This window comes from Desmodus rotundus, chromosome 3, assembly GCF_022682495.2.
Source record: "Desmodus rotundus isolate HL8 chromosome 3, HLdesRot8A.1, whole genome shotgun sequence".
Taxonomy (NCBI): domain Eukaryota; kingdom Metazoa; phylum Chordata; class Mammalia; order Chiroptera; family Phyllostomidae; genus Desmodus; species Desmodus rotundus.
This window is the reverse complement of record NC_071389.1, coordinates 111999844-112026116: the sequence shown is the minus strand read 5'-3', so window position 1 is coordinate 112026116 and position 26273 is coordinate 111999844. Positions and strand designations below refer to the sequence as shown.

General features: G+C 37.3%; 1 protein-coding gene across 18 annotated transcripts in view; it reads right to left on the bottom strand.

Moving 5' to 3' along the window:
- ERC1 (ELKS/RAB6-interacting/CAST family member 1) overlaps positions 1 to 26273 on the bottom strand; it is a 536970-nt gene that overhangs the window by 247299 nt on the left and 263398 nt on the right. For all 18 annotated transcript variants that reach the window (XM_053920835.2, XM_053920834.2, XM_053920839.2 and 15 more), the window contains one exon: positions 12679 to 12839. In XM_053920835.2, coding sequence (XP_053776810.1) covers positions 12679 to 12839 — 161 coding nt within the window. The remainder of the gene's footprint in view (positions 1 to 12678; positions 12840 to 26273) is intronic.

The window sequence follows — 26273 nt, the reverse complement described above, 5'->3', positions numbered from 1 at the left end:
TTCTTTGTATTTTCCACCTTGGATATTAAACTAATCAGTCATTAAAGTGACCAGCTGTTAATGTGATCAGTGTATAATCAGCAATCCAGCTTAAGCGCCACAGGGTAGAGCAGAGTAATTCCTGGGGGCAGGGCTACTGCTTCCCCTCAGGCTGATGCCACTTGGAGAGGAGTGCCTGAAAAAGATGGCTTCTGCAGTCTGGGGAAAGACCCAGCATAGGGAGCCTGGTAGCTGTTCTTTCAGTTCTCTCTTCAGTGCCACTAGGCCCAGAGTCCCCTCAAGCATCTCTAGTCCACTTGCCCTCCCTCTGCTGAAGCCGTGGGTGTGGCTGCAAACAGAATGTTGTGAACTGGCCCTTTAAGAGGCTCTCTGCATCTCCAGTCTTCTCTCCCTGGCAGACAGAAATTCTGATGCTTTTCACAGCTGGATGTTATCTGGGTTTTTTTCCAGCTGTGGTCCTGTAGGCTGGAGAGCCCAGCTTGGGGTTTAGACTCCACACTTCTCAGGGGGAATACCCTAGCCACTGAAATATCCCTCCCAAACATCAGCTGCTGCCCTTGGGAGCCCAGCCAGCTCTCTTGCACCTACTCCACACTCCCTACCAGTGTTGTTGTGGTGAAGTGGTTTCTTCTGACGTTTTTAAATTTTGCCTCAGTGATGGTTTATAGTTTTGATTATAGAGATCTACAACTTTTGTTAAATTTATTCCAAAGTACTTTATGCATTCTGATGTCATTGTAAATAATACTTTATAAAATTTCAGTTTCTATTGACTTGTTGCTAAGATATGGAAATACAACTAATTTTTATGTATTGCCCTTATTAGGCAATCATGTTTTTTGTGAGTACAGACAATTTTACTTCTTCTTTTTGAATTTTATACTTTCTCTACTTGTTATATAGCTTAGGTAGAATCTTCAATATAATATTAAATAGAGGGGTAAAATTGGACATCTTTATATCTTTTGCAATCACAGAGGGAAAGTATTTAACTGTATTCATTAGGTATGATGTTAGCTATAAATTTTTCATATATGCCTTATTTTTCTTTATTTTTTAAAATATATTTATTGATTATGCTATTACAGTTGTCCCATTCCCCCCCTCACTCCACTCCATCCTGCCCACCCCCTCCCTCCCACATTCGCCCCCTATAGTTCATGTCCTTGGGTCATACTTATAAGTTCTTTGGCTTCTACATTTCCTATACTATTCTTACCCTCCCCATGTCTATTTTCCACCTATCATCTATGCTACTTATTCTCTGTACCTTTCCCCCCTCTCCCCCTCCCACTGCCCTACTGACAACCCTCCATGGGATCTCCATCTCTATGGTTCTGTTCCTGTTCTAGTTGTTTGCTTAGTTTTCTTTTGTTTTGGTTTTAGGTGTGGTCGTTAATAACTGTGAGTTTGCTGTCATTTTTACTGTTCCTATTTTTTATCTTCTTTTTCTTAGATAAATCCCTTTAACATTTCATATAATAAGGGCTTGGTGATGATGAATTCTTTAACTTGACCTTATCTGAGAAGCACTTTATCTGCCCTTCCATTCTAAATGATAGCTTTGCTGGATACAGTAATCTTGGATGTAGGTCCTTGCCTTTCATGACTTGGAATACTTCTTGCCAGTCCCTTCTTGCCTGTAAGGTCTCTTTGGAGAAATCAGCTGACAGTCTTATGGGAAGACCTTTGTAGGTAACTGTGTTCTTTTCTCTTGCTGCTTCTAAGATTCTCTCCTGTTTAATCTTAGGTAATGTAATTATGATGTGCCCTGGTGTGTTCCTCCTTGGGTCCAGCTTCTTTGGGACTCTCTGAGCTTCCTGGACTTCCTGGAAGTCTATTTCCTTTGCCAGACTGGGGAAGTTCTCCTTCACTATTTGTTCAAATAAGTTTTCAATTTTTTGTTCTCCCTCTTCTCCTTCTGGCACCCCTATAATTCGGATGTTGGAAAGTTTCAAGGTGTCCTGGAGGTTCCTAAGCCTCTCCTCATTTTTTTGATTTTTCTGGTTTCTTCATTCTTTTCTGGTTGGATGTTTCTTTTTTCCTTCTGGTCCACACCGTTAATTTGAGTCCCAGTTTCCTTTGCATCACTATTGGTTCCCTGTACATTTTCCTTTGTTTCTCTTGGCATAGGCTTCATTTTTTCATCTGGTTTTCGAACAGATTCAACCAATCCTGTGTGCATCCTGATTACCAGTGTTTTGAACTGTGTATCCGATAAGTTGGCTATCTCTTCCTCGCTTAGTTGTATTTTTTCTGGAGCTCTGAAGTGTTCTGTCATTTGGGCCATATTTTTTTTTGTCTTGGCCCGTCTGTTACTTTAAGGGGCAGAGCCTTAGGTGTTCACCAGGGTGGGGTAACACTGGTTGCTACGCTGTGACGCTGTACGTGGGGGAAGGGCCCAGAGGGAGCAATGGCGCCCACTCCACTCTCCACCGGACTCCAATCTTTCCCTCCTCTACTCACAATCAAACTGGGCCCCTCTGGTGCTTGTTCCCGAGTGGGTGGGCTTGTGCACACTCTTGGCCCCTGTGGGTCTCTCCAACGACCTCTCCTGTGAGGCTGGGAGTCTCTCCTGCTGCCGCCCCAACCCCCACAGGCGTTTTCAATCAGAGGTTTGAGGCTTTATTTCCCCCTGCTGGAGCCCTGGGTTGCGCAGTCTGCTTTGCTCCGGTTTATCTGTGCGTGAATGTGGGGCCGCGGGGTCTGCTAGTGGTCAGACTGCCTGCCTGGTTCGTCCCACACTCGGCCAGTCTCGGTCCCACCATGGCAACCCAAGTCCTCTCCGTCCTGGCTGCCTGTCTCCGCCCCTCCTACTGGCCTGGATGAATGTTTATTTTTTATTTCCTTGGTGTTGGACTTCCTTGCTGTTCGATTTTCTGTCAGTTCTGGATGTGCGAGGAGGCATAGTGTGTCTACCTAGGCCTCCATCTTGGTTCCACCCATATATGCCTTATTTATTAAGCTAAAGAAACTGCCTCCTATTCCTAGTCAGTTAAGAGTTTTTATCATGCATAAATTTGCCTTTGTCAAAAGCATTTTTGAATATACTGAGATAATTATTATTTTTCTTCATGTTAATGTAGTAAATTTAACTCATTTTTTAAAAACGTTGAACAAACCTTTCATTCCAGAAATAAGTTTAACTTAGTTGTGATATATTAGCTTTCTTATATATGTTAAATTCAATTTGCTAAGACTTTGTTGGAGAAATTTATGTCAATTTTCATGAGAGAGAATGGTCTGTAATTCTCTTCACATTATGTATTTGTCAGGTTTAACTGTGAGGATTATTCTGGTTTCATTATATTAATTAGGAGTATCTCCTCTATTTTCTCAGAGAGTTTCCGTAAGGTTCTGTATTATTTATTATTTATATGTTTAGTAAAATTCACTCAAGCCATCTGGGCCTGGAGTTTTCATTATGGAAATGTTTTCAATTACAAATTCAATTTCTTTAATAGATATAGACCTCATCAATTTTTTTATTCCTTTTGATCCAGTTTTGATAAATTGTCTTTTTCAAGGAATTTGTCTATTTTATCTAAGTTATCATTTTTATTGATGTAAAGTTGTTCAAAGTACTCTTATTCTTTTTAAACCTCTTTAGAATCTCAAGTGAAAGCCCCTCTTACTCTTTTTCATTCCAAATATAGGTAATTCATGTCTTCCTTTTTCCCTTAATCAACCTTTCTAGGGATGTATCAATTTTATCAGTTCTTTGATGAAATCAAAGTGAATGGTTGACTTTGAATTTTCTACAATGTCTATTCCTCATTTCTTTGATTTCTATTCTTATCTTTATCACTTATTTTATTCTATTTACATTGGTTTACTTTGCTCTTCTTTCTCTAGTTTCTTAGTGAGGAAACTCACACATTACTGCATTTGAATTTTCTAATATAGGCACATAAAGGCATGAATTTCATTCTAAGCACCACATGAGCTGTATAACACAAAATGTCACATTTGTATTTTCATTTTCTGTCAGTTTGAAATGTTTTCTTACATTCCTGTGACTTCTTTTCTAAGCCGTATCTGGAATTGTATGTTTTAATTTACAAACACTTGGAAGATTTCCCAAAATGTTGTTATTATTAAATTCTAACAATTCCATTGTGGTTAGAGAACAATTCTGACATTTGGTCTTTTGAAATTTATTAAGACTTATTTTTATGGCCCAGCATATGGTCTACATTGGTGAACAAGCCATACATATTTGAAAAACACATACAGGGTCTGGCAGAAGTAAGGCCTGCTTGAGTGTGGTTGGTAGGGTAATAATATGGGTGTAATAATTTATAGTTTTAATTTGAACATTTCACCTAAAATGTCATATGGTGTGCCTGAGTGTGATACTATTATGTTACAGAATTATATGCTTATGATTTTTGTAATAAAAGATTTTGTAATGAAAAAGGGGTGTTACAGTGTCAGACCTGTATATTCTTCATTTTGTTGGGTATACTATTCTATAAACATTAAGTAAATCAAGTTGATGCTAGTCTTTAGTTCTTCTGTTACTAGGTGCATACATATGACAAAATTGCTATGTATTTTTGATAAACTGTCCTCTTTATCATTATGATACTGTCTTTATCTCTGGTAATACTCTGGAAGTTTCTGTTACCTGCTATTAACAGCCATACCAGTTTTCTTATGATTATTCTTTAAAGAATTATCTTTTTCCATTCTTTAATTTCAACCTATTTGTTTTTTACAGGGTATGTCTTACAGTCAGCATGTCTTCTTTTTTAAACCAATTCTAATAAACTCTGTTCTTTTATTGGAGTGTTTAGTCCATTTGGTTTTGACCTAAATGTTGAAATGCTGAATTTATATCTATCATCCATTTATCCCTTCTAGTCTTTGTTCCTCTGCTATTCCTTTCCTGCCCTTTTTCTTCTAAGTTAATGAAATAACTTGTAGTATATTTTATTTTCTATATTAACTTTAAGTTATTTAAATATTTGTTTTTGTGGCTAACTTTTGGTAGTTGCTCTAAACAAACAATATGGCATCTTTAAATCATCAAAGTCTATTTAGAGGAAAAGGTATAAAACTTCACAACTGACACTTCAAATTTTCTACTTCACAAAGCTAGCCACCTTACAACAGTATAATTCCACCCTCCTAATCTTTTGTGCTATTATTGTCATATCTTTCATTTTTATATACATTATAAATTCAACCTTACAATGTTATTTTTGCTTTAAATGGTCAGTTGTCTTTAAGGAAAATATGAGGAAAAAAGCTTCCTATGTATATATTCACTTATTTACCATGTCTCTTACTCAGATTAAGTAATTTCCATTGATTTGTTTTAAAATTTATGGACTCTTTCTTTTCACAGCTTTAATCTGTAATTGAGACCACCCAGTGAATTTTTAATTTCAATGTCAGCCTTCAAATTTCCATTTTTGAAAAAGTTTCCTTTCTTGGCTGAGGTTTCCTATCTTTTTTATCATCAATATGACATTTTCCTTTAAGTCTTTTAAGCATATTCCTAAGAGTGACTTTAAGTCTTTAGCTGTTAAATCCATTAGAACTTCTCTGAGGTGATTTTTACTACATGTTTTTCTCACTATGGTTCATATGTTACTGGTTCTTTGCGTGTCTGGCAATTTTTAAAAATCCAACAAAGCGTATTGTAGAAGGGTGTCTAACCTTTTGGCATCTCTGGGTCACACAGGAAGAAGAGGAGTTCTCTTGGGCCACACATTAAATATACAAATACTAATGAAAACTGATGAGCAAAAAAAAAAAGGTTTTAAGTAAATTTACAATTTTGTGTTAGGCCACATTCATAGCCATCCTGGGCTGTGTGCAGCTCACAGGCCATGGGTTGGACACCCTAGTCAGTAGATAATACACTGTAAAGACTCTATATTCTGTTATTTTCTTCTGGAGAGCAATGACTTTTAGTCTAGTAAGTAATTCAGTTAACAGTTGATCTTGAACACGTGTAGGCTTTGGATTTATCTTCTGTTAGGGTGATCTGTTGAAAGCTCAGGATATTTCTCAGATGTCTCAATTCTATCTTCTCTACAGACTTTATTGGGGCTTTAAATTTTGTTAGGCTAGGGCTATAGTAGGCTTTAGGAGTAGGTCATGGTCCCTACTCCTAAACCCTAGCTTTTGTGTTATCTTGGCAAAACATTTGAAGTTTTAACAAGGATTTTGCTACTTTGACCAGGTTGAAAGTCCTAATTCCCCAGCACTGCTCTACCTCTAGTATCACAATTTCACTTTCATTCCCATGCCAGCCAGTCTCTGCTAAAGTGGGGGTAGTCTCATCCAGTGAATGTGCACCCTAGTCCTCAGCCAAGAATTCATGGATATATGACTCCCAATTTATTCTCAATGTACTGTTTATGTATTTTACTTTTTTGATTTATTTAGAACATTTACAACTCCAGAATCAAGGGAACTGAGAAGGTCACCTAGTCAAAGAACTACATAACTTTTAAAGCCACAGGGATCTTGGAGATTTAGCAAACCCTTTCATTTCAGAATGACAAAACTACAGACCTGAAAAATTAAGTGTGATTGGATATTCAGTGGTATCATGTTTTACAAACACTGCACCTAACCAATTTCTAAGTGTTTTCCTTACTACATTTCATTTGATCCTCAAAACAACATAATAAGGTGGGTTTAAGTATTATCATCCCTTTTTTATGGGTAAGCAAACTGACTTAAAATGTAAACATATTCTTTGCTACAAAGAGCATTTTATAATCCTCTTCTACCCAGGATCCTCTGATAAGAAAAGGTTATGATTAAATGGATGAATTACTGATCTTCTGCATCCAAAGCCTGAGGGAAATTTTACCCATTTACAGAATGAATAACTATCTTTTTAGTATTCTCTGAAAAACACTGAAAAGGAAGATCCTGAAAGGAAAAGATTTTTAAAAATGTCCCCAAACTCAAACATCTCTCATACTGCTATGTTAGTTAACAGATTTTCTTACAATGGGTACTGCAATTAGTTTAAGGCATTAGGTTATCTACCTGTAACAGTTAACCTTTAACTGATTCATATGTACTTAACAGAAAAGACCAGGGTTGACCTACACCCTCAGCAGAGGAAAAAATGAAAAGTAAGAAGTAGGTCAGTAATCCCACTCCTTTCCCCGTTGGGAGAAAGTATGACCTATACTCTTAATTTCACCCTGCACAGGTGAGACCATTATTGCACACAAAACATATATTGATAGGGTAAGAGAAAGAATTCTAAAACCTGGAAAATAGAGGCACTTTGGGGACCTTTATCAGAAAAGCTCAGTTCTTCACTTGCTACTTAAAGATTACTCCAGCTATTTGAGCCTTTTTTTTTGTTTTGTTTACATGATTACATCATTAAAGAGCTTATTTTTTTCTTTAAAAGAATGTGGTTTCTTCTGTTTGGAAATTACATCTGACCCTAAATGGCTAAAAGGAGGCTTAGGATTTAAAGGAGGATAAAGGCAAAGAATATTGAGGGTAATTTATAATTGATTTCAATTTAGGTCACAAGAAAATGAAAATACTTGAGAAAAATATGTAATACACATGCCTCATCTTGTGAAAAGCTGAGCATCATGGTCAAAGTTTAGAAGCAGAAAGACATAAGGAACTCTAAAATTACTATAATCAACCCATGTCCCCCATTTTCCTATAACAACACAGGGCTCCAACTAAACTATGAGTTCTGATAGGCAAAGATGTTAGAAACAGTAGAGATCACACATTCTGTAAGGTATATAGCATAAGAAAGTTGAGTATCAGGGTAGAAAAAGAGAAGGCAAAACTAAAGAATTAATCAAGATTAGGAAGGAAGTCCAAAAGGCCCAATGGATAGCTGATTATGTAATAAATAATACAAATTTTGCCTTATAATTTTAGTTATGACTTGTCCTGCTAGTGTTGTTTATTGCTATGCTGTGCAGAAGACTTTTTTTTTTAATTCAAGTGTAGGGAATTTTCATATTAATTTATGTGATTTCCTACAAAATATTTAACCTTAGAATTTCAGGACACTGTGAAAAGTGCTTCCAACTCTATCAGTTGTCTAATGGCTCTAAAGGCATTTGGTAGAAGAATAAGTAAGAATGGCTTTACAAAATGTACAGATGTTCTTATATCATTACTAGGCCATTACTATGTCATTACAATTATTTCTGGAAATTAATACACAAAATTATTTTCAATTTTGTGGTTAATCTGGAAGACTGTTATAAATCTGCAAATGAGTTTTTTTAAATGCCAGCAACTCTACAATAAATTTTAAAATGAAATACTGCAGGACATCAGGAGATAAAACAATTAAAAATAAACTGTTTTAATTATTCAAGGTATCATAGATTGATCATCTAGTCCATCTCCAAATAGTCTGAACTTTTTCCAGTAACCATTTTCTATGTGGTTTTTAGTGCTAAGCATATTCTATTTTTCTCTCTTAACAAGTAAGAATTTTTTAAATGTCAGAATTCAGATTATATCACTGGACTCATTTAGGTACATATAAAATTTTATTTTCTGTTTGTGGAAAGTTAGATCTTTCCTTAGCCAAAAGGCACCTCAGGAGTGCATAATTTAGCCCACAGAGGTTTGGGTTTCTCTTGCCAACTTTAACAATGGGATGCTACTTACCAAACAGCTATGGATTCTCAATGAAGCTAAAGAGCTCTTCTACCACTTCCCCTAAAAACTAGTTCTCAGAGTAGTCAAATTCATAGTTTGATAAAAATTGTATTCCAAATGAAAAATTAAGTCTTTTAAGCTTTATTTGTAATGCCAACATAGGGTGAGACTATAGTAGGAGTCTAAATTCAGGGCAATAGAAAATGAGCCAGCTCATCTAGAAATCTCAATAGTGAAGCTCATAACCTGAACTGATACTTAAAATATTTTTAAGGTTATTAGAGCTGTTGTTCATTATTTTTTCCCCTTCTCCCATTCATCCTTTCATAGGGAAAGGGCTAACATAAAAGTAGAATAAAAAACAATAATGGCCAACAAATCCACAGCTTAAGGAAAAGAACCACCAACGTGCAAAATGCCAATAAAAACGCTCCTTCTCTTTGGGGCTGGCTAACCAACTCAAATGTCTCTACTGAATAACCACTGGCAGGTTACCAAGTGAACAGCTTCACATCTCCCCAAACTCAAAGCCACCGCTTACCTGTAACAGATACTTAACTATTAGGACATCCCTTTTGGTTTGACTTGGTCAGGATTATTCTAAAAAACTAGACTATTCTAGTGCTTTACTGAAGAATTTTCTATACAAATGCGCCAACAGCCCCTTTCCTCAGGAAAACTTCTTATTCTAGACTCGGGTTCACTTACATGCATGTTTTGGTCTCTTTTGCACATTGCATTGCCCTCACATTTCTTCTACATTTCATGTTTTCTGGTTATAATAAACAAGTCCTTTTACTTACTCAATTATCAATAATTAAACAATGTAAATCTTTAAAATACGGTGGGTCCTGCCATGATTATAGAGAGAGGAACCTGGTTGTCCTTGACAATAGCCAGAAGTAAGATATTGCCTTTCTCCTTTAAAATTTTCCTTAAATATTTTTATTTTTCCTACAAATCATCACCAGAAAATACTTATACAAACTAATAATACCTGCTATTAAGTGTTCCCTGTGCCAGGCACTGTTCTCAATTCTACATATTAATAATTTCTTATGCTATTGCCATGAAAACTTTATGAAGCTGGAATAATTATTATTACCACTTAAAAATGAGAAGATTGAGGCACAGAGAGAGTAAATGACTTGAAGTCATAGAGCTCATAAGTGACAGAGTTAGAATTCAGACTCTTCTGGGAAGTATGCACCTAGTAGTTGCCATAGGTCATTAGAGGCAGATATCATGCAGAACTACTTGGAGGGAGTAAATGCCTTTCAAATTGACTTTGGAATGAAGTGAATGAAAAATTCCTGGACAGATGATTAGCGCAACTTGTTCAATATATGGACTGGAGTCCCAAATATAGCAGAAAAATGTCTATTCCCTTGGTCAGCTGCATACTGAAAAGGAATAGAAAGTTCACTGTATCAGAACCCACAATATGTTACTATTCATAGTGTTTTGTATAAAATTATGCTTAGGCTCACTGTATAGTTTTTAACTGAGGTTTTATGAATCATTACTTTATATTTATTTGTATGCCAAACTTAAACCTACATTTAAGAAAAATAGGGGTTTTAATTCACTGTTCTAGATGAAAAGAATAGAATAGCTGTTGCTCCCTGTACTTGGTGGAACTATGTCAGTTGCTTCATAGGGCATTGCAAACAGAGATCATCTGTTAAAAACCCCCACTCTCTCAACAGATTAGAGATAGAGGGTTAGGCCAAAGTGCTCAGGTAATTTACTAAAAGGAAGTTATTAAATAACCATAGTAAGATTGAAAATGAAAGATAAAAACAAGGAGAAATTTAAGTGCAAAATAAAGCAAGGACTATTTTAAAACTTTAAGTTGATAAGAACACTGCGATGCCACAGCCATTAATCCTGAGCAATTGAAGGAGGTGATATAAGTGATGTCAAAACCAGGTTTTTACCCTTTATTTTTAGAACTTTTGTTAATATTTATTAAATTTCTATGTTATTTACATAAATTTCTTTATATATTTAAATTACATATCCGATGCCTTATTGTATAAGTGCTTGATCCTACCCAAAAAAGTTGTGCTAATCATAGTATTTTTCAGAATGTAATCTCCAACCTAAGTTGGCAACAGAAGTTAGTAATAGAGTTTAGTACTGTGGTGCGAAAAACAAATTACACACAACTCCCTTTGCAGGGTTTAAAGTCAAGCATTCTTTCAAAAAAATATTTCGTATCTTCTCAAAGTAATAAAGGAAAATTCTTATACAAATACACCACTATCTTGCTATAAACAGTCATTTGAACTGAGTGGGAAAGAGTTTACAAATAAAGTCAAGATATTGATACCTAGAGAAGACAAAACAAACAAAACACACACACACACACTTTTGCCTTAGCAGTACCAGTGTCTGCTTTAAAAAGAAATCACATGATACCTTGTTTTCCCCCAAATTATAACCATCTTCCTTCCATTTTCTTAGTTACTTTAAGCCCATCTCGACTCTATCTTCTACCATGTTCTAGGAATGGTTTCCAGACCTCTTCAAATCAAATGATTTTACTCTTTATCACCCAAGAATTATCTCCAGTACTCCATCTCCAAATATCAAGATTTGAATTTTACTACCAATGTCTTATACCTCTTTTATTAACTTGCTCCTAAGAAGTATATTTGCAGACTTTTTTCTCATGGTGATACTCAGAATCCTAACCTCTCTCTATTTCCCCAGCATATCAATCTACTTCTGCTTCAAGTATTCACCACTTCCAAGACCAGGTCATCTGTAATGTTTTGCTAAAAGGTGAGAATCTGTTAACCTTGCACTGTGGCCTAATAATCCATAAGCACAGGTGACACCCAATATGTGCTTCCTCAATTCTTAGGTTGCTATCATGATATCACAATAACGATGTACCATGAAAATTCACACTCAGTTATCATGGCAAGATTCTCTGTTACTCTATAATTCTGGTATTCAACATTCATCAATACTTCAAAGTAGCAGAAAAGAAGAGGGAATGTTAGCTTAAAGCACTAGCTGGGCTGAGAAAAGTTTGTTTCCATTATATCAGAGAGATTGCACATTATGCAGAGAAGAAGGAACTAACAGAAAGTGAGCAAATGTCATGTGAGAGAAAAATTAATGGAGGAAGAACACTGAGGAGGGACCACTGCTTAAAATCTGCAATAGAGGTAAGAAGCTAGCATCATGAAGGAGAAAGAATATCTCCTCTGAGACAGAAGACCACCACCAACAACAAAAAACCCCAACAGATAACTACCGAGGTAAAGGTAACTGAGGGATCCCAGGATAGACTTGGTTTCGGTAACATGACAATAAGATAATTAGGAAAGGGTGAGGGTTGGGAATAGTAGAAGAGACAGTTCAACTGGACTTTCAAAAGAGATATACTTATTCTAAAGAGAAGGACATCAGAATTTTTCAAAGTCACAGAGAAGAAAAAGAATCATCAATTATTTACTACCAGAGGTATATATGTTTTGGAACAGATTTTTATGTCAGGAAGCCACAAGATGTGGGGCAAGGAGGAAAATAACGTACAGCAAAACTTTGCTAAAAGTGACAATTTTGTAAAAATTGACTGGTGAGTATGGCAAAACATTCATTGTTAAATATGGGAGACAGGTATACGAGGGTTCATTATGCGATTCTCTCTGCTTTTGTGTAACTTTGGAAATGTTTATAATAAAAAAAATTCTTTAAAAATTGCCTAGCTATCATATGACCTCAGGAACAACAGTTATCTCAATAAGCTTGACAATTTGCCAAAATGTCCCAGAAGTTTTCAGAATTTTCAGAGATGCAACTGGATGCAAACACATATACTCTAGAGGACTTTAAAGTTCAATAAAGAAGAGTCAAAAATAATTCTATTTGACCAGGATTTGTCCCAAATTTGTTCTAAGGAGTAAGAAATCCAAGGTAGCAGTAAAAGGAGGCTAAGTGTGTCAGAGCTAACAAACAGGTCCAGAAGAAGAGAGCAATGAAAAAAGTACTGCTATTAAGCACATGTGTGAAGAATAAGATTAAAACACTTACTTCATCTCCAGAACTTCCTCTAAGTGTTTCCTTCTCTCTGCCCGAAGATTGGTCAAATGAGTTTCCTTTTCTGCCAGAGACTGTTGAGTAGAGGACAGCTTTGCTTTCATGGACTCTAGTTCCTGCTTTACTTTCTCCATGGCCATCAGTAACTCCTCCACCTGTGAGAAATAAGGAAAGAGAGAAACTGAACCTCTTGATCAGTTTCAGTCAGAGGACTGGGCAACGGGCAACTCCTGGGTCTGCACAAGTGAGTACACACTCATCAAAGTTCTGCGCACTGTCTGGATCAGACGTATGTATCAATAACACATAGCAAATAATGAAATAAATCTCTGACCATCCCTCCACTGTAATTCTTTTTCAGTTTTAGTCAGAAAGAATTTCATTTTATTTTTGATAAATGGAAGGACATATAAGTTCAGGAAGGGACCCTCTGCCATAGACATTCCCTTTTAAGACATTTATTTAGAAATGGCCCAGAAATTTCCAAGGAAATAACAATATAACACAGTAAAAATAAAAAGAACAAAATCATAATAAATATTTATATAAGAATTTTAGGAAATGAGATATAAACTTGACTAATAACATATTTAGTAGAAACATAAATGGTTTTTCTGTTTACACCATTAAAAAGAATTTATTTTTTAAAAAACAGCTAGAATGCAATCAGATAATTTCTTGCTTTAAAGGCATTTTTTTTTTTTTTAAGGAAGGCAGGAATAAAATATACATACGATTAGATAGGGTGGAGACAGAATGCTTTAAGTAAAAAGACCTGAAAAAACAAACACTCAGGAGACAAAGGCAGAATGCTAAAACACAAAAAACTAAGAGCTAGTTACATACTTTATAGTCATTTCCACTTACTCTGAGTGGTTCCCGAATCAGATTTAAATAAACATGTTCATTCTAATTCAGAAGCAGAAAATATGCTGATAAAATATCTGTTAGTACCAAAAACTAACCTCAATCATGTAATGAACCAGCCAACCGCACCAACCACAAGAGCTTTTCAGGTTGCTCCTTGCCAAGACATAATTTTGGTGACAGTAAACCTTTGCGAGGTAGAGGTAAGTGTAGGCAGAGATAGGGTACCTGTCATTCATTGACTCCTACATACAACCAATCTGCGTAACAGTAAAACAGCAGTCTGGAGACAAAATCGCAGCATAACTAATCGGAGTTGTTGTTAACCTAATCAATGTCTCCATGTTGATTGGTAACAGCTGCTGAACACTGATAATAAACATACATTTTGGTTTTTGGCACCTGGATTACTTTATTTTGTGTATCTTTTCACAGATGATCAAGTTAATGTCCACAGCGAACAGCACCTTCAGTCCTAGTTGCTGCGAGAATATATATTACGCAGATCTCAGCTATGTAGTCACATTAGCTTTACATAAATATACATATCACTGTCCGCCCTTTTGAAAATGCCAATAATGATGATTTAATTTTACCAGTTTAATTCATATAAAATCTTGAAACCGAACTGAACTGATGTGCCAAGGTATGTTCTTATGACACAAAATCAGTAACGGATAGCATCATTTATACAAACTCTAATAAAGTGTGGGATGTGTCCATCTTTTATGGACTTATCTTAAACATATCTCAAAAAATCTCCCTCCTGTCCTGTCTTTCACTACCCCAAGCAAGGTATGCTATCGATTTCTTATATAACCTGAAGACGTGTTTTGTACATAATTAAGCAAGCATGTATAAATAACCTATTTCTCCTTTGTACACACAAGGAAGCCCACTCTACACATACTCAGTATCTAAACTTTTTACTGAAATACAACATACAGAAAAATACACAAATAAATGTACAACTTGAAGAATTTTCTCAGAATACACATACGTAATTAGCATAGACCAATAAACAGTGCATTATCCAGTACCCCAGAAACTTCCCTTATATCCCCTTTCTGGATAAAGAGTATTCGTTATTCTCATAATCCAAGTTAGTCTTGCCTATTTGTTTTAACTTTGTGCAAATGAAATTACATAGTATAAAATTCTTTTCACTCAGGGTTATGTCTGTGAGATTCACCCATGTTGCTGGGTATAATTATAGTTCTACAACTCTCATAATTGCATGATATTTCCGACTTTTATATTGCCTTCAGTAGTAGACTGAATTAGTGGTCTCAATTAATCACTCCCCTGTAGTAATAGTAGATGTCCACACTGCTGTCCAGGCCTCACGATGGACAAAACACCCTAGATTTTGGCTTAGCTATGTGACTTGCTTTGAGCAATGGGTTGTTAGCAGATCAGATGCAGATGAGGCTTGCAGTATGTGTGATTCGGCTGCATTCCAGCATTGCTAAAAAAACTATGTGCTGAGTAGCTGTTGCCTCTCAAATGGGTCCTAGAATGAGCCACGAGGATCAGAGCCACCCTAAGTCAGCAACTATAATTAATATAAGTATATTACATTACATTGATATATAAAATATAAATTATGTTTTATAATGAATTCTATATAAAACAGAAATATATACTATATAATGCACTTTTATAAGGAGTGTGCTTACGGAGGCTCACAAGTGCCAGGATCTGCAGAGTGAACAGGTAAGCTAGAAACCCAAAAGAGCCAATGGTGTCATTCGAGTCCAAAGGCTGGCAGGTGCAAGACCCAGGAGGAGCCAGTGTTTCAGGTGAAGTCCAAAAGCAAGCAAAAACTCGTGTCCCAGTTTGAACACAGTCAGTCAGGATTTACTCTTACTCAGGGGAGGGGAATCCTTTTTGTTCTCTTCAGGCCTTCAACTGACTGGAGACTGAATGAAACAGGATGAGAGCCACCCACATTAGAAAGAGCAATTTGGGGGTTTTTTTTTTAATTTTAATTTTTTATTGTTATTCAATTATTTTGCTTTACTCAAGTCTATGGATTTAAATGTTACTCTCATCCAAAGACATCCTCACAAAAACACCCAGAAAAGAGTTTGACTAGGTACCTGAGCACCTGTGTGATCCAGTCAAGTTGTCAAATAAAATTAACCATCACAATTTGCTAGGTTCTTTTGTGACTGCAGTACTTGTAGTACCTGACTGAGAAGCTTTCAAAGAGTGTTAAAGTACTGTTTCACATTTAGTCTTTAATCCACCTGGAATGGCTCGTTGCTTACTCATGGTGTGAGGCAGAGATAGTTTCAGTCTTCCCCATAGGGGAACCCAATGTCTCGATACCATTTATTAAAAATCCATTCTAACATCACCATTGACATTTATCAACCACGTTTCTGTGCTTTCTATTACGGTTTACTGGTTTGCCTAGTCCTGCACCAAAATCACATTGTCTAATTGTTATAGCTTTATAAGGCTTGATATCCTAGATGCTCATCTTAGCTATTCTTGAATTTCTACAAAAAATATTTGTGTTTATCATGTTCCAGGCACTGTTCTAGAACAGTTCATGCAAGAGATATAGTTAGGACTTTAATATCTTTCAAATATTTGTATAGTTTCCCCCCCAAACCTCTAATATTCTAATGATTCATTCTTATGCACTTTATATGCTTTTCAAATGTTATAGTAAATAGTAACTTTTTTTTACAAAGTTCTGTTTGGTGCAGGATATAGAAATGCATCTGACTTCTGTATACTGATATTGTATCTAGTAGCCTTCTTAAATGCTCTTAATTTATCTACAGATTTTTAAAATTTATTACATAGACAACTATATTATATCTGACTGATAGTTTTTTTCTTCCCATTTTTATAATGTATTACTTTTATTTGACTTACGGTACAGCCTCAAATGATGACAGCATGCACCCTGTTCTATTTCTGATTTAAAATGAATGCCTAAAAGTTTTATCAATAAATAAGTCCTTTACCAGGTTAAGTAAGAAAATGCCTTCTATTGGTAGCAAGTTAAGAATTTTTTAAATTACAGACTAATATAAATTTTTGTGCATTTCTTAAGATAAAAACATATTTTTTCTTATCTTTTATTTTTATTTTTTATTGTTGTTCAAATACAGTTGTCCCCATTTTCCCTCCACCATGCTCCCCGCCCCACTCATCCCCTCCTCCCCCCCTCATACCCTTTGGCTTTGTCCATATGTCCTTTAATCATGTTCTTTGATGGCCCTTCTATTTTCCCCCGTTATCCCTCTCTCCCCTCCCCTCTGGTTACTGTCCATTTGTTCTTTATTTCAATGTCTCTGGTTATATTTTGCTTGCTTGTTTGTTTTGTTAATTAGGTTCCACTTATAGTGAGATCATAAGGCATTTGTCTTTCACTCCCTGGCTTATTTCTCTTAGCTTAATGCTCTCCAGTTCCATCCATGCTGTCATGAAGGGAAGCTCCTTTCTTTCTGGTGCATAGTATTCCATTGTGTAAATGTACCATAGATTTTTGATCCACTCATTTACTGATGGGTACTTAGGTTGCTTCCAGCACTTGGCTATTGTAAATTGTGTTGCTATGAACATTGGGGTGCATAGGTTCTTTTGAATTGGTGTTTCAGGATTCTTAGGATAGAGTCCCAGCAGTGGAACTGCCAGGTCAAAAGGCAGTTCCATCTTTAGTTTTCTGAGGAAATTCCAAACTGTTTTCCACAGTGGCCTCACCAGTCTGCATTCCCACCAAGAGTGCACTAGGGTTCTCTTTTCTCCGCAACCTCCCCAACACTTGTTGTTTGTTGATTTGTTTATGGCCATTATTTTTGTGTATGGTGTAAGTTGGTGATTGAGTGTCATTTTTCTGCATGTAGCTGTCCAGATCTCCCAACACCATTTGTTTAATATGGCAGAATTTTCTAATGATGCCAATCTTAAAATCCTGAGATAAACTAAACTTCTTTAAGAATATTTTTCTAAAAAGGGCTGGGGAGACTTAGACCCCAAACCAGGGCGTGGGGGCACAAAGCTTGTGCGATGCCCGCCAGTCCCTGCCTCCGCACGCAGCATTGGACAGGGCAAGTTCCCGCACTCACTAAAAGCAGAAGCCCACCTGCTGCGTCCCTGTCTTCCACTCAGAGTGGTCTGGACCTCAGTTCCCTCGCCTGTGACGTGGGCAGTGTTGCCCAAAGAGCAAAGTGGGGAGCATGGGTATGCATAGCCGAGGGGAAAGCAGGGACCCATGCTGGCAACTCAAAAGAGCTGACCATGAGCTCAGTCCTAGGGTAGGGTAGAGCACCCGGCCTTCGCTGACCCCAGCGACCCATCAAGGAGGGTAAGGAAAAGGGCAGTGCTGCACCCTCTGGGTGCGGGCCACCAGACAGTTGTAGTCTTGCTAAATCTCCATCAGCAGGGAGGGCTCAGTAGTTCCTGCGAGGCCCAGAGAAGGGGAGAGACTTTGCTGAGGCTGGTGGTGGACCCTCCACCAGGTGGCTCCAGTACCCTGAGAGGAGGTGGTGGGCAAGCCATCTGGGAGCACCACCCCTTTTCTGTGCGGAGTCACCCAAGCCCATGTCCTGCTCAAGGTATTCCTGGCTGGAGGATGGAGCCAGCCAGTTCCCAGTCTGCCCTCCCCAAGGGGCAGAACTGTCTGAGTCTTGAGCCCACAGCAGCACGGGCAGGAGGGTGTTGGGCAGCACCAGGTAGAGAGGAAGTAGATACAGCAAGGAGCCTAGAAGACAGATCTAGAAAGAAGGGCTGAGAAATGGTCAGAGGCCCAAAGGGAAACCACTTGCAACTTCGTTCAATTCAACAAGGACTGATTCAACACCGGCTGGATGCCAGGCGCTTTTGTAGGCACAGGGGATCTAGCATTAAACAAGGGAAGTGGAAATCCGTACCCTCATATAACTATAAGTGCAGTAAAGAGACAATAAACGAGATAAGGGCGCCGTTTCAATTCCTGGTCGGGGCACAAGCCTGGGTTGTGGGCCAGGTACCCAATGGGGGGCGTGCGAGAGACAACCCATTGATGTTTCTCTTCCTCCCTTCCCCTCTAAAAATAAATCTTAAAAAATTTTTTTAAAGAATATTTTTTGTATACATTAAGTTTTCTTAATTCTCACCTGAGGATATTGATTTTTTATTTTCAAAAGATTTATTTATTTTTAGAGAGAGGGGAAGGCAGGAGAAAGAAAAGGAGAGAAACATCAATGTCAGAGAGGAACATCCATAGGCTGCTTCTCGTATCTGTCCCGACCGGGGACTGAACCCACAACTCAGGCGTGTCCCCTGCTTGGGAATTGAACTGGCAACCTTTTCCTTTGTAGGATTATGCTTAACCAACTGAGTCGCACTGGTCAGGGCTTTTGATTTCTTTTTTTGAGAGAGAAAGGAAGGGGGGCGGAAAGGGAGAGAAAGACAGTCAAGCAGGCAGACAGACAGACAGACAGACATCTATGCAGAGAGAAACATCAATCAGTTGGCTTGCACATATGCCCCAACCAGGATAAAAGCCCATTGGTGTACAAGGTGACGCTCTAACCAACTGAGCCACCCGGTAAGGGCCACACACACTAAGTGGTGACTGGCAATATTTTGTTCAGAACTTTTGCATTTTATTTATGGTTGAGACAGGTCTAAACCTTTTCTTTTCTGTATTAACTTTGCCAAGTTTTGATATGAAGTTCACTAGTCTTTTAAAATATATTGCTAATTACTTGTTACCTCTATTTTCTGAAATTGTTTCTGTTAGGCTAAAATTATTTGCTCCTTGTATGTTTATTAAAAATCACCAGTGTAATTCCCTGAGCTTGAAGTTTGTGGAGGAAAAAATTTATTAGAGTCATTTTTTTCAGACTGTCTTTTCCATATTTTGCTAGTTTTGCTAAATTCTATTTTTCTTGGCATTTGCTCATTTAGTCTAAATTTCCAAATGTACTGGCAAAGTGATCCTTGTATGCCTTTAATACCTGCAGGACTTATAGGTATGAGCCCTTTATCATTCCAAAAATTGTTCATGGTGCCTTCTTGCTTTATATTTTTTTGTGTCACCAAAGGCCAGTCAGTTTTCTAAGTGTTTTCAAAGAACCAATTTTGGGCATTGTGAGTACTTTTAAAAAAAGGGAAAGGATTAGTTGTCCATCAGATTTTTTACCATGGGCTGCCAATATACGAAAAACCAATGTGCAAGTTCAACAGCTTATCAAGTACTTATCTTTGAATTCCCTGTCTATTCCTCCCCTGACATGAGAATTTCTTACATTCTTGCCAACTTATGAATGCATATTTTATCAACTGCCTTCAGTTATTTCTGTGATGAAGTTATTTTCCTGGCATCTAGTCTGCCATGTTTACAGGCATGTTTTACCTTTCATTCCATTATTTCATTTACAGAAGTTTGCCAGTTAGTAAAATATAATTTTCTTAAAGGTTGCTTAATTTTCCCATCCATTTTAATGCTACTCCCTCAAGGTATTTCTACCTCAGGTCATATATACATTCAAAAAATCTGAAAGCATGTTAGTACTTAAGACAAGAAGGCTGCCAGGAACCAGGATTTCCAACTAATCATTGGACTTGTGCTCTGGCTCCAAGACAGAGGAGCAGTTTCAGGTTAAACTGGAATACTTCACACTTTCTGTTACTTTTCCATAATCCCAGAGAATACATTCCACTATCTCTATTTGGATATCTACTCCATTGCATGCCTACCACACAGCGATTGTTTTGGGTATACTACTGGGAAATGAAGGTAATGAAAGCTGAGTAAAAGAGTTATATACCACACTAAACAATGAAGAAATTCTCCACAATTCAAAAATGTGCTTGAGGTCACAGTACAATTTTCAAAAGCATATGTTTTAAGACCAAACAAAACCAAAAACAAATACAAAACAAAACAGGCCAGAGCTGGGATTCAAGTATGTAACTTAACTGCCTCCAGTAACATATTAAGGAGAAAACACAGGGCTTGACAGTACCCAGTGCCAGCAGGACCAGATGGTTTGCTTAAATCACAAGCTAATAAACTTTTACTCCAAATAAGAAGGGAACAAGTTATGACTTTACCACAGACCCATTTTCCTTAAGAAAGCAAAGCAATTGGGTGCTTCAGATGCTGGCAAAGCCTGCAACTTCGAGTTTCCCACCTTCTTCTGTTCCACAGATGAAGAGCAAAACTGAGAGCAAAATAGTTCTTGTAGCTTCCAAGATGATTATGGAAAACCTTGTTACAGTTTCTTGGGAGATTAAGAGGCATAAATCTCCAAAGGGAAAAAAAAAACAGAAGAAAAAAGGACTGGTACAAAGGAAAAGTTATCTAGAGGTTAAGCATTCATTATGTAAGTTAGATTTTCATTTGAGAAGGCCACTATTTTCTCAATTTCAAGAAAATCCTAGATTAAGACCAACTCTTTTACAATTACAAAAGAAAAGTTACTAAGATGAAGTTACGGAGCATTTTTGAAGTATTGGTGAGAGTGGACATATTACGTATATATATACATACATTCAACCACCGTCTCCTAACACACCCCTTTAGGCAGCCACAATTGCCACTAACAAGAATTTGAATCTACAGAATTCCTAACAGTTTTATGGTAGTGTTTAAACTAGAAATCTCTTCTTCCCAATATGTACTTTTGGCCAATGCACGGTAATTCTTTGACAAGATATATACCAATAGTACAGCACTTTATGAATACAGATTAGCTATAGCTATTGCAGTGATAATAGTAACAGCAACTTACATTATATGAATACTTCGAAGAGCTCTAAGTGCTTTACATGTATTGTCTCATTAAATCCTTACAATGATGCTATGAGGTTAGCATTATAATTTTCCTTATTTTAACAGAACACGAAACAAGTTTAGAGTTTAAGTGTCTTACTGAAAGTTGTACAACCCGAGGAAGCTGAGCCAGAATTCCAGCCTGGACAGTCCGACTCCCCTGAACGCACATTAATGCCGCTGTGCTACGATGTTAGTGTTCGGAAAGCCCTGAGACAGCATTCCACAAGTGCATCTGAAGAATCGCTCTGGGGAGTGTTCCCATGCCCACCTTTGCATCTTTCCATCTTTCCTGTCTCTCCCTTCTCTCCTCCTCCAAACTATTTATTTCCTACCGTGTACCAGGTAATACGTATTATGCACTGAGGGCACAACAGAAAGCAAAACAGACATGTTCCCCTATCTCTCTGGTGCTTAGAGACCACACAGAGATATGGTCATTAATTAATAAATTTCATAAATATGTAATTATAAATTGTGAAGTTATGTAAGTAGTTACAGGATAGCATAATATTAAATAACATGAGGTTCTGATCTGTGTTTTGGGGGCCTAGAGAGTTTCTCCAAGAAAGTCAAGGAGCCGATGGGATGGAAAGGGGGATTCCAGCTTCAGGTCTCAGCATGTAGAGTAGTCCTGACGTAGGAAAGCATACGCCTACAAGAGAAGATAAAAAATATCAAAGTATCACAAGCCCTGAGAACAAAAGGAAGAAGGGGCCAATGTGGCAGAAGAGGGAGGAAGGGAGCAGATGTAGAAAGATCTTGTTGGCTGCATTAGGGACTTTGGCTTTTATCCCAAAAGCAAAAGGAAAGTACCAAAGGGATCTGACTAAATAGAGGAGCAAGAGGATTTAGAATGTTAAAATCAGAATTACGAAAATAATGGACCAAGGAATCTAAGCTGAATAGCGAGAGAAGCAACAAGAGGCTAATCTATTAGGATAGACCAAAAGAAACAAATAGGTTCAGATGACGTGAAAACACGGCTGTAGTGGTTAATATTTGGACAAAAAAGAGCTAAAATTATAGAAAATTCTGATTAGAGAGGAAGATGCTTAGTGAGTGAAGCTGGAGGCAGACTGGATTACAACAAAGTCTAGAATGCCAGTTATGGAATGAAGTCAATGGAGGCATATACCATTGGTCAAAAAACTAAGACAAATAACAACCGGGTTATCCATGTAGATTCTGAAGTCACTGAAATAACAACAGTCTGTAATGAAAAGCTTCAAAGCTACAGCTAAATGACATGAGGTTTGAAGAAGCAAGGATTCTTATAAAAATGTGATGGGGTAATAAATGACTTGAAAGTATAACAGTAATTAAGCAAGGACGTGAGTCCTACCTCTAACTCTAAGTTCAGAGTAAATACTTATTGCCGGAAAGGATTGTTGGAGTTTCCAGGGCAGAGGCTGGATTACATTTCAAGTAAAGAAGGTGAAAGATTCTTTGAGAAGGGAATTAAAAATGTGCCAGATATAGAACAAACACTTCAGAAATTTATATGGAACCATAAACGACCCCGAATAGCCACACCAATTTTTAGAAAGAAGAACAAAGCAGGAGGGATCACAATACCTGATTTCAAACTGTATTACAAGGCCACTGTAATCAAAACAGCCTGGTACTGGCATAAAAACAGGCACATAGACCAATGGAACAGAACACAGAGCCCAGAAATAAACTGAAGTCTTTACGGTCAATTAATATTTGACAAAGAAGGCAGAAGCATAAAATAGAGCAAAACAGCCTCTTCAACAGATGGTGTTGGGAGATCTGGACAGCTACGTGCAAAAAAATGAAACTCAATCACCAACTTACGCCATACACAAAAATAAACTCAAGGTGGATAAAAGACTTAAATATACATCGTAACACCATAAAAGTCCTAGAGGAGAACATTGGCAGGAAAATCTCAAACATTCCATGCAGCAACATCCTCACAGACACATCCCCTAAAGCAAGGGACATAAAGGAAAGAATAAACAAATGGGACCTCATCAAAATAAAAAGTTTCTGCATGGCTAAAGAAAACAGCATTAAAATGAAAATAGAAACAACTATATGGGAAAACATATTTGCCAATGATACCTCAGACAAGGGCCTGATCTCCAAAATATATAAAGAACTCACATGACTCCACTCCAGGAAGACCAACAACCCAGTTAAAAAATGGGCAAAAGACTTGAACAGACACTTCTCCAAGGAAGACATACAGAGGGCCCAGAGACATATGAAAAGATGCTCAGCATCACTAGCCATCAGAGAGATGCAAATTAAAACCACAATGAGGTACCACCTCACACCAGTCAGAGTGGACAACACAAATAAACAAATGTTGGAGAGGATGTGGAGAAAAGGGAACCCTAGTACATTGTTTGTGGGAATGCAGACAGGTGCAGCCACTGTGGACAACAGTATGGAATTTCCTCAGAAAACTAAAAATGGAACTGCCTTTTGACCCAGCAATTCCACTGCTGGGCTTATACCCTAAGAACCCTGAATCACCAATCCAAAAGAATCTATGCACCTCAATGTTCATAGCAGCACAATTTACAATAGCCAAGTGCTGGAAGCAACCTAAGTACCCATCAGCAAATGAGTGGATCAGAAAATTATGGTACATTTACACAATGGAATTCTATGCAGCAGAGAGAAAGAAGGAGCTTCTACCCTCTGCAACAGTATGGATGGAACTGGAGAGCATTATGCTAAGTGAAATAAACCAGGCGGTGAGGGACAAATACCATATGATCTCACCTTTAACTGGAACATAATCAACAAAAGAAAAAAGCAAACAAAATATAACCAGAGACATTGACGTTAAGAGCAATCTAACAATAGCCAAAGGGGAGTGAGGAGAGGATAGTGGGGAGAGGGGTTTTCAGGAACTACTATAAAGGACACATGGACAAAACCAAGGGGATGGGGGTGGGGGAGGGAGGTGGGTTTGGCTAGGGTGGGGTAGAGGGGTGGGGAGAAAATGCAGACAACTATAACTGAACAACAAGAACAAAAAATGTTAAAAAAAATGTTTGTGCCAGTAGATACATATTCAACGAATGTTTGTTAAATTAATGAATGAAAAAATATAGATGATATTGTGAAATTTGGTGACTAGTAGTAAGAGGTTAAAGGGATAAGACAAACTGGAGAGCTGGGTGACGGCAAGAAAGTACTGAAGGATATAGGGATGACGGTGCAGTAGAGCACAGATGACTGGGTCTTCTTTTTACATACTGTCTGATGAAATCCTGGGCACAATAAACTTGACTCCCCTAGGTTCTTTGATTGGATAATAACTTCAAAATTAATGAGATGTTACCAAAATAGGAATATAAAATTTTTATTTTTTCTTTTGGTCCCCATTTACATGGTATGATTCATGTAATAGTGTTGATTATAATTTTCTATCCTATTCATTGAAAATAAAATATTCTACATGATTCTTGAGGTACGCTAATGAAAAAAGACACCACTGACTTTAGCAGCATATTAAACTTAGGAATTGACAGGTACTAGTACTATCTTTTACTCCTGATTTTATGAAGGACCCAAATATGAGTAGAAGTCACAGACATAGCACTGAAGAAGAAGACACAGAAACCTGTATTTCCACAATTCAACTCTGGGAGTCCCTAGATTTTTCCCTTTTTTATGTACTGTTGCATTTGTCCAGTAAGTCAACACTGCCAAAAGTTTTGACAGAACAAATAAAATCCATTAAGTGACACTTTAAATAACGAACGTGCTCCATGGGTGAGGAATTCACAAAATGTTTTTACCACCTCTCGAGTACGGCCGACATTCCCGTGGGACACTGGACAGTGCCGACCATGTCTACAATAGAACGCAGTTTATAAGGAGTCACACAGTTAAGACTGACTGTAGATGTGGTAAATTCACACTGATTGGCTGCATTCCTTCGCTGGCAACCATCTTTAAGTTTCCAGTAATACTATGCTATGGCAACAAACCTTCAACTAAGAGAAATTTTAAGAGTGGAAACACAACAATGCAAAAGAAATGTTTCTTTTTCCAGCCATCTCAATTTTCCTCTTTAAATAGAAATCAACTCAGAAAACTAGAGTAGCTAACCACTATTAATAAGCACTCCCCATTCATTCCTTGGTGAAGCCTGAAAAATCAGGTATCAATAAAATGTACATATGCACATTCAAAGCAAAGCAAACATCCCCCTGCTGCTACGATTCTGATTCTCACGTCACTGATGTTGGAAAGAGGCCTTAAGAAAGGCCAGTGTTTATCTCACTGCCAACTCTATTTAGGCAATTTTTTAGTAATATAGTATCAAAACTAAAAATCTGAATTAAAACACTGAAAACTATTTTTTAGAGGACTGTTACTTGATTTATGTCTCCTACAATTTATTTTTAGCAACAAGCAGGCTGTACCAGAATCAAGTAAAATAAAAATTGGTAATTTCTTGGGTCCACATAAACTCCACGGTTCCTCTCTAACTCTTGGAAGAAGGAAGTAATCTAAATAACACAACATTTTCTTTCTCCAGCAGCAGTAACAAAGAAGATGTGACAATCATCATTTTATACTCTTCTGCATCTGGGTCTGAGACCTCTTTATATTTCATTAGGTTTGTGAGAAATGAGCAATTCAGAAAAATAAGTACTAACAGAGGTGGACTGACAAGGCTGTCCTTGAACTTCGAGCTCTGGTACTTTCTCTTCCGAAAAATTGTTATTTCTGCATTGTTAGGAAGTCTGGATAACAGAATAAAGAATGTGGTAGGAGGGCTGTAGAAGCTGTCCAGGTTTTGAAAAAAAATTTTCTGAAAATTTTTCACATGGAGAAAATATTAATTCCATTTCATTAGAGAAAACAGCAATCCCTTCAACTAGTATAAAGTCACCAACAGAGAACAGAGCATTTAGGGCTTTAGCCCTTTTTCTAAGATCACATG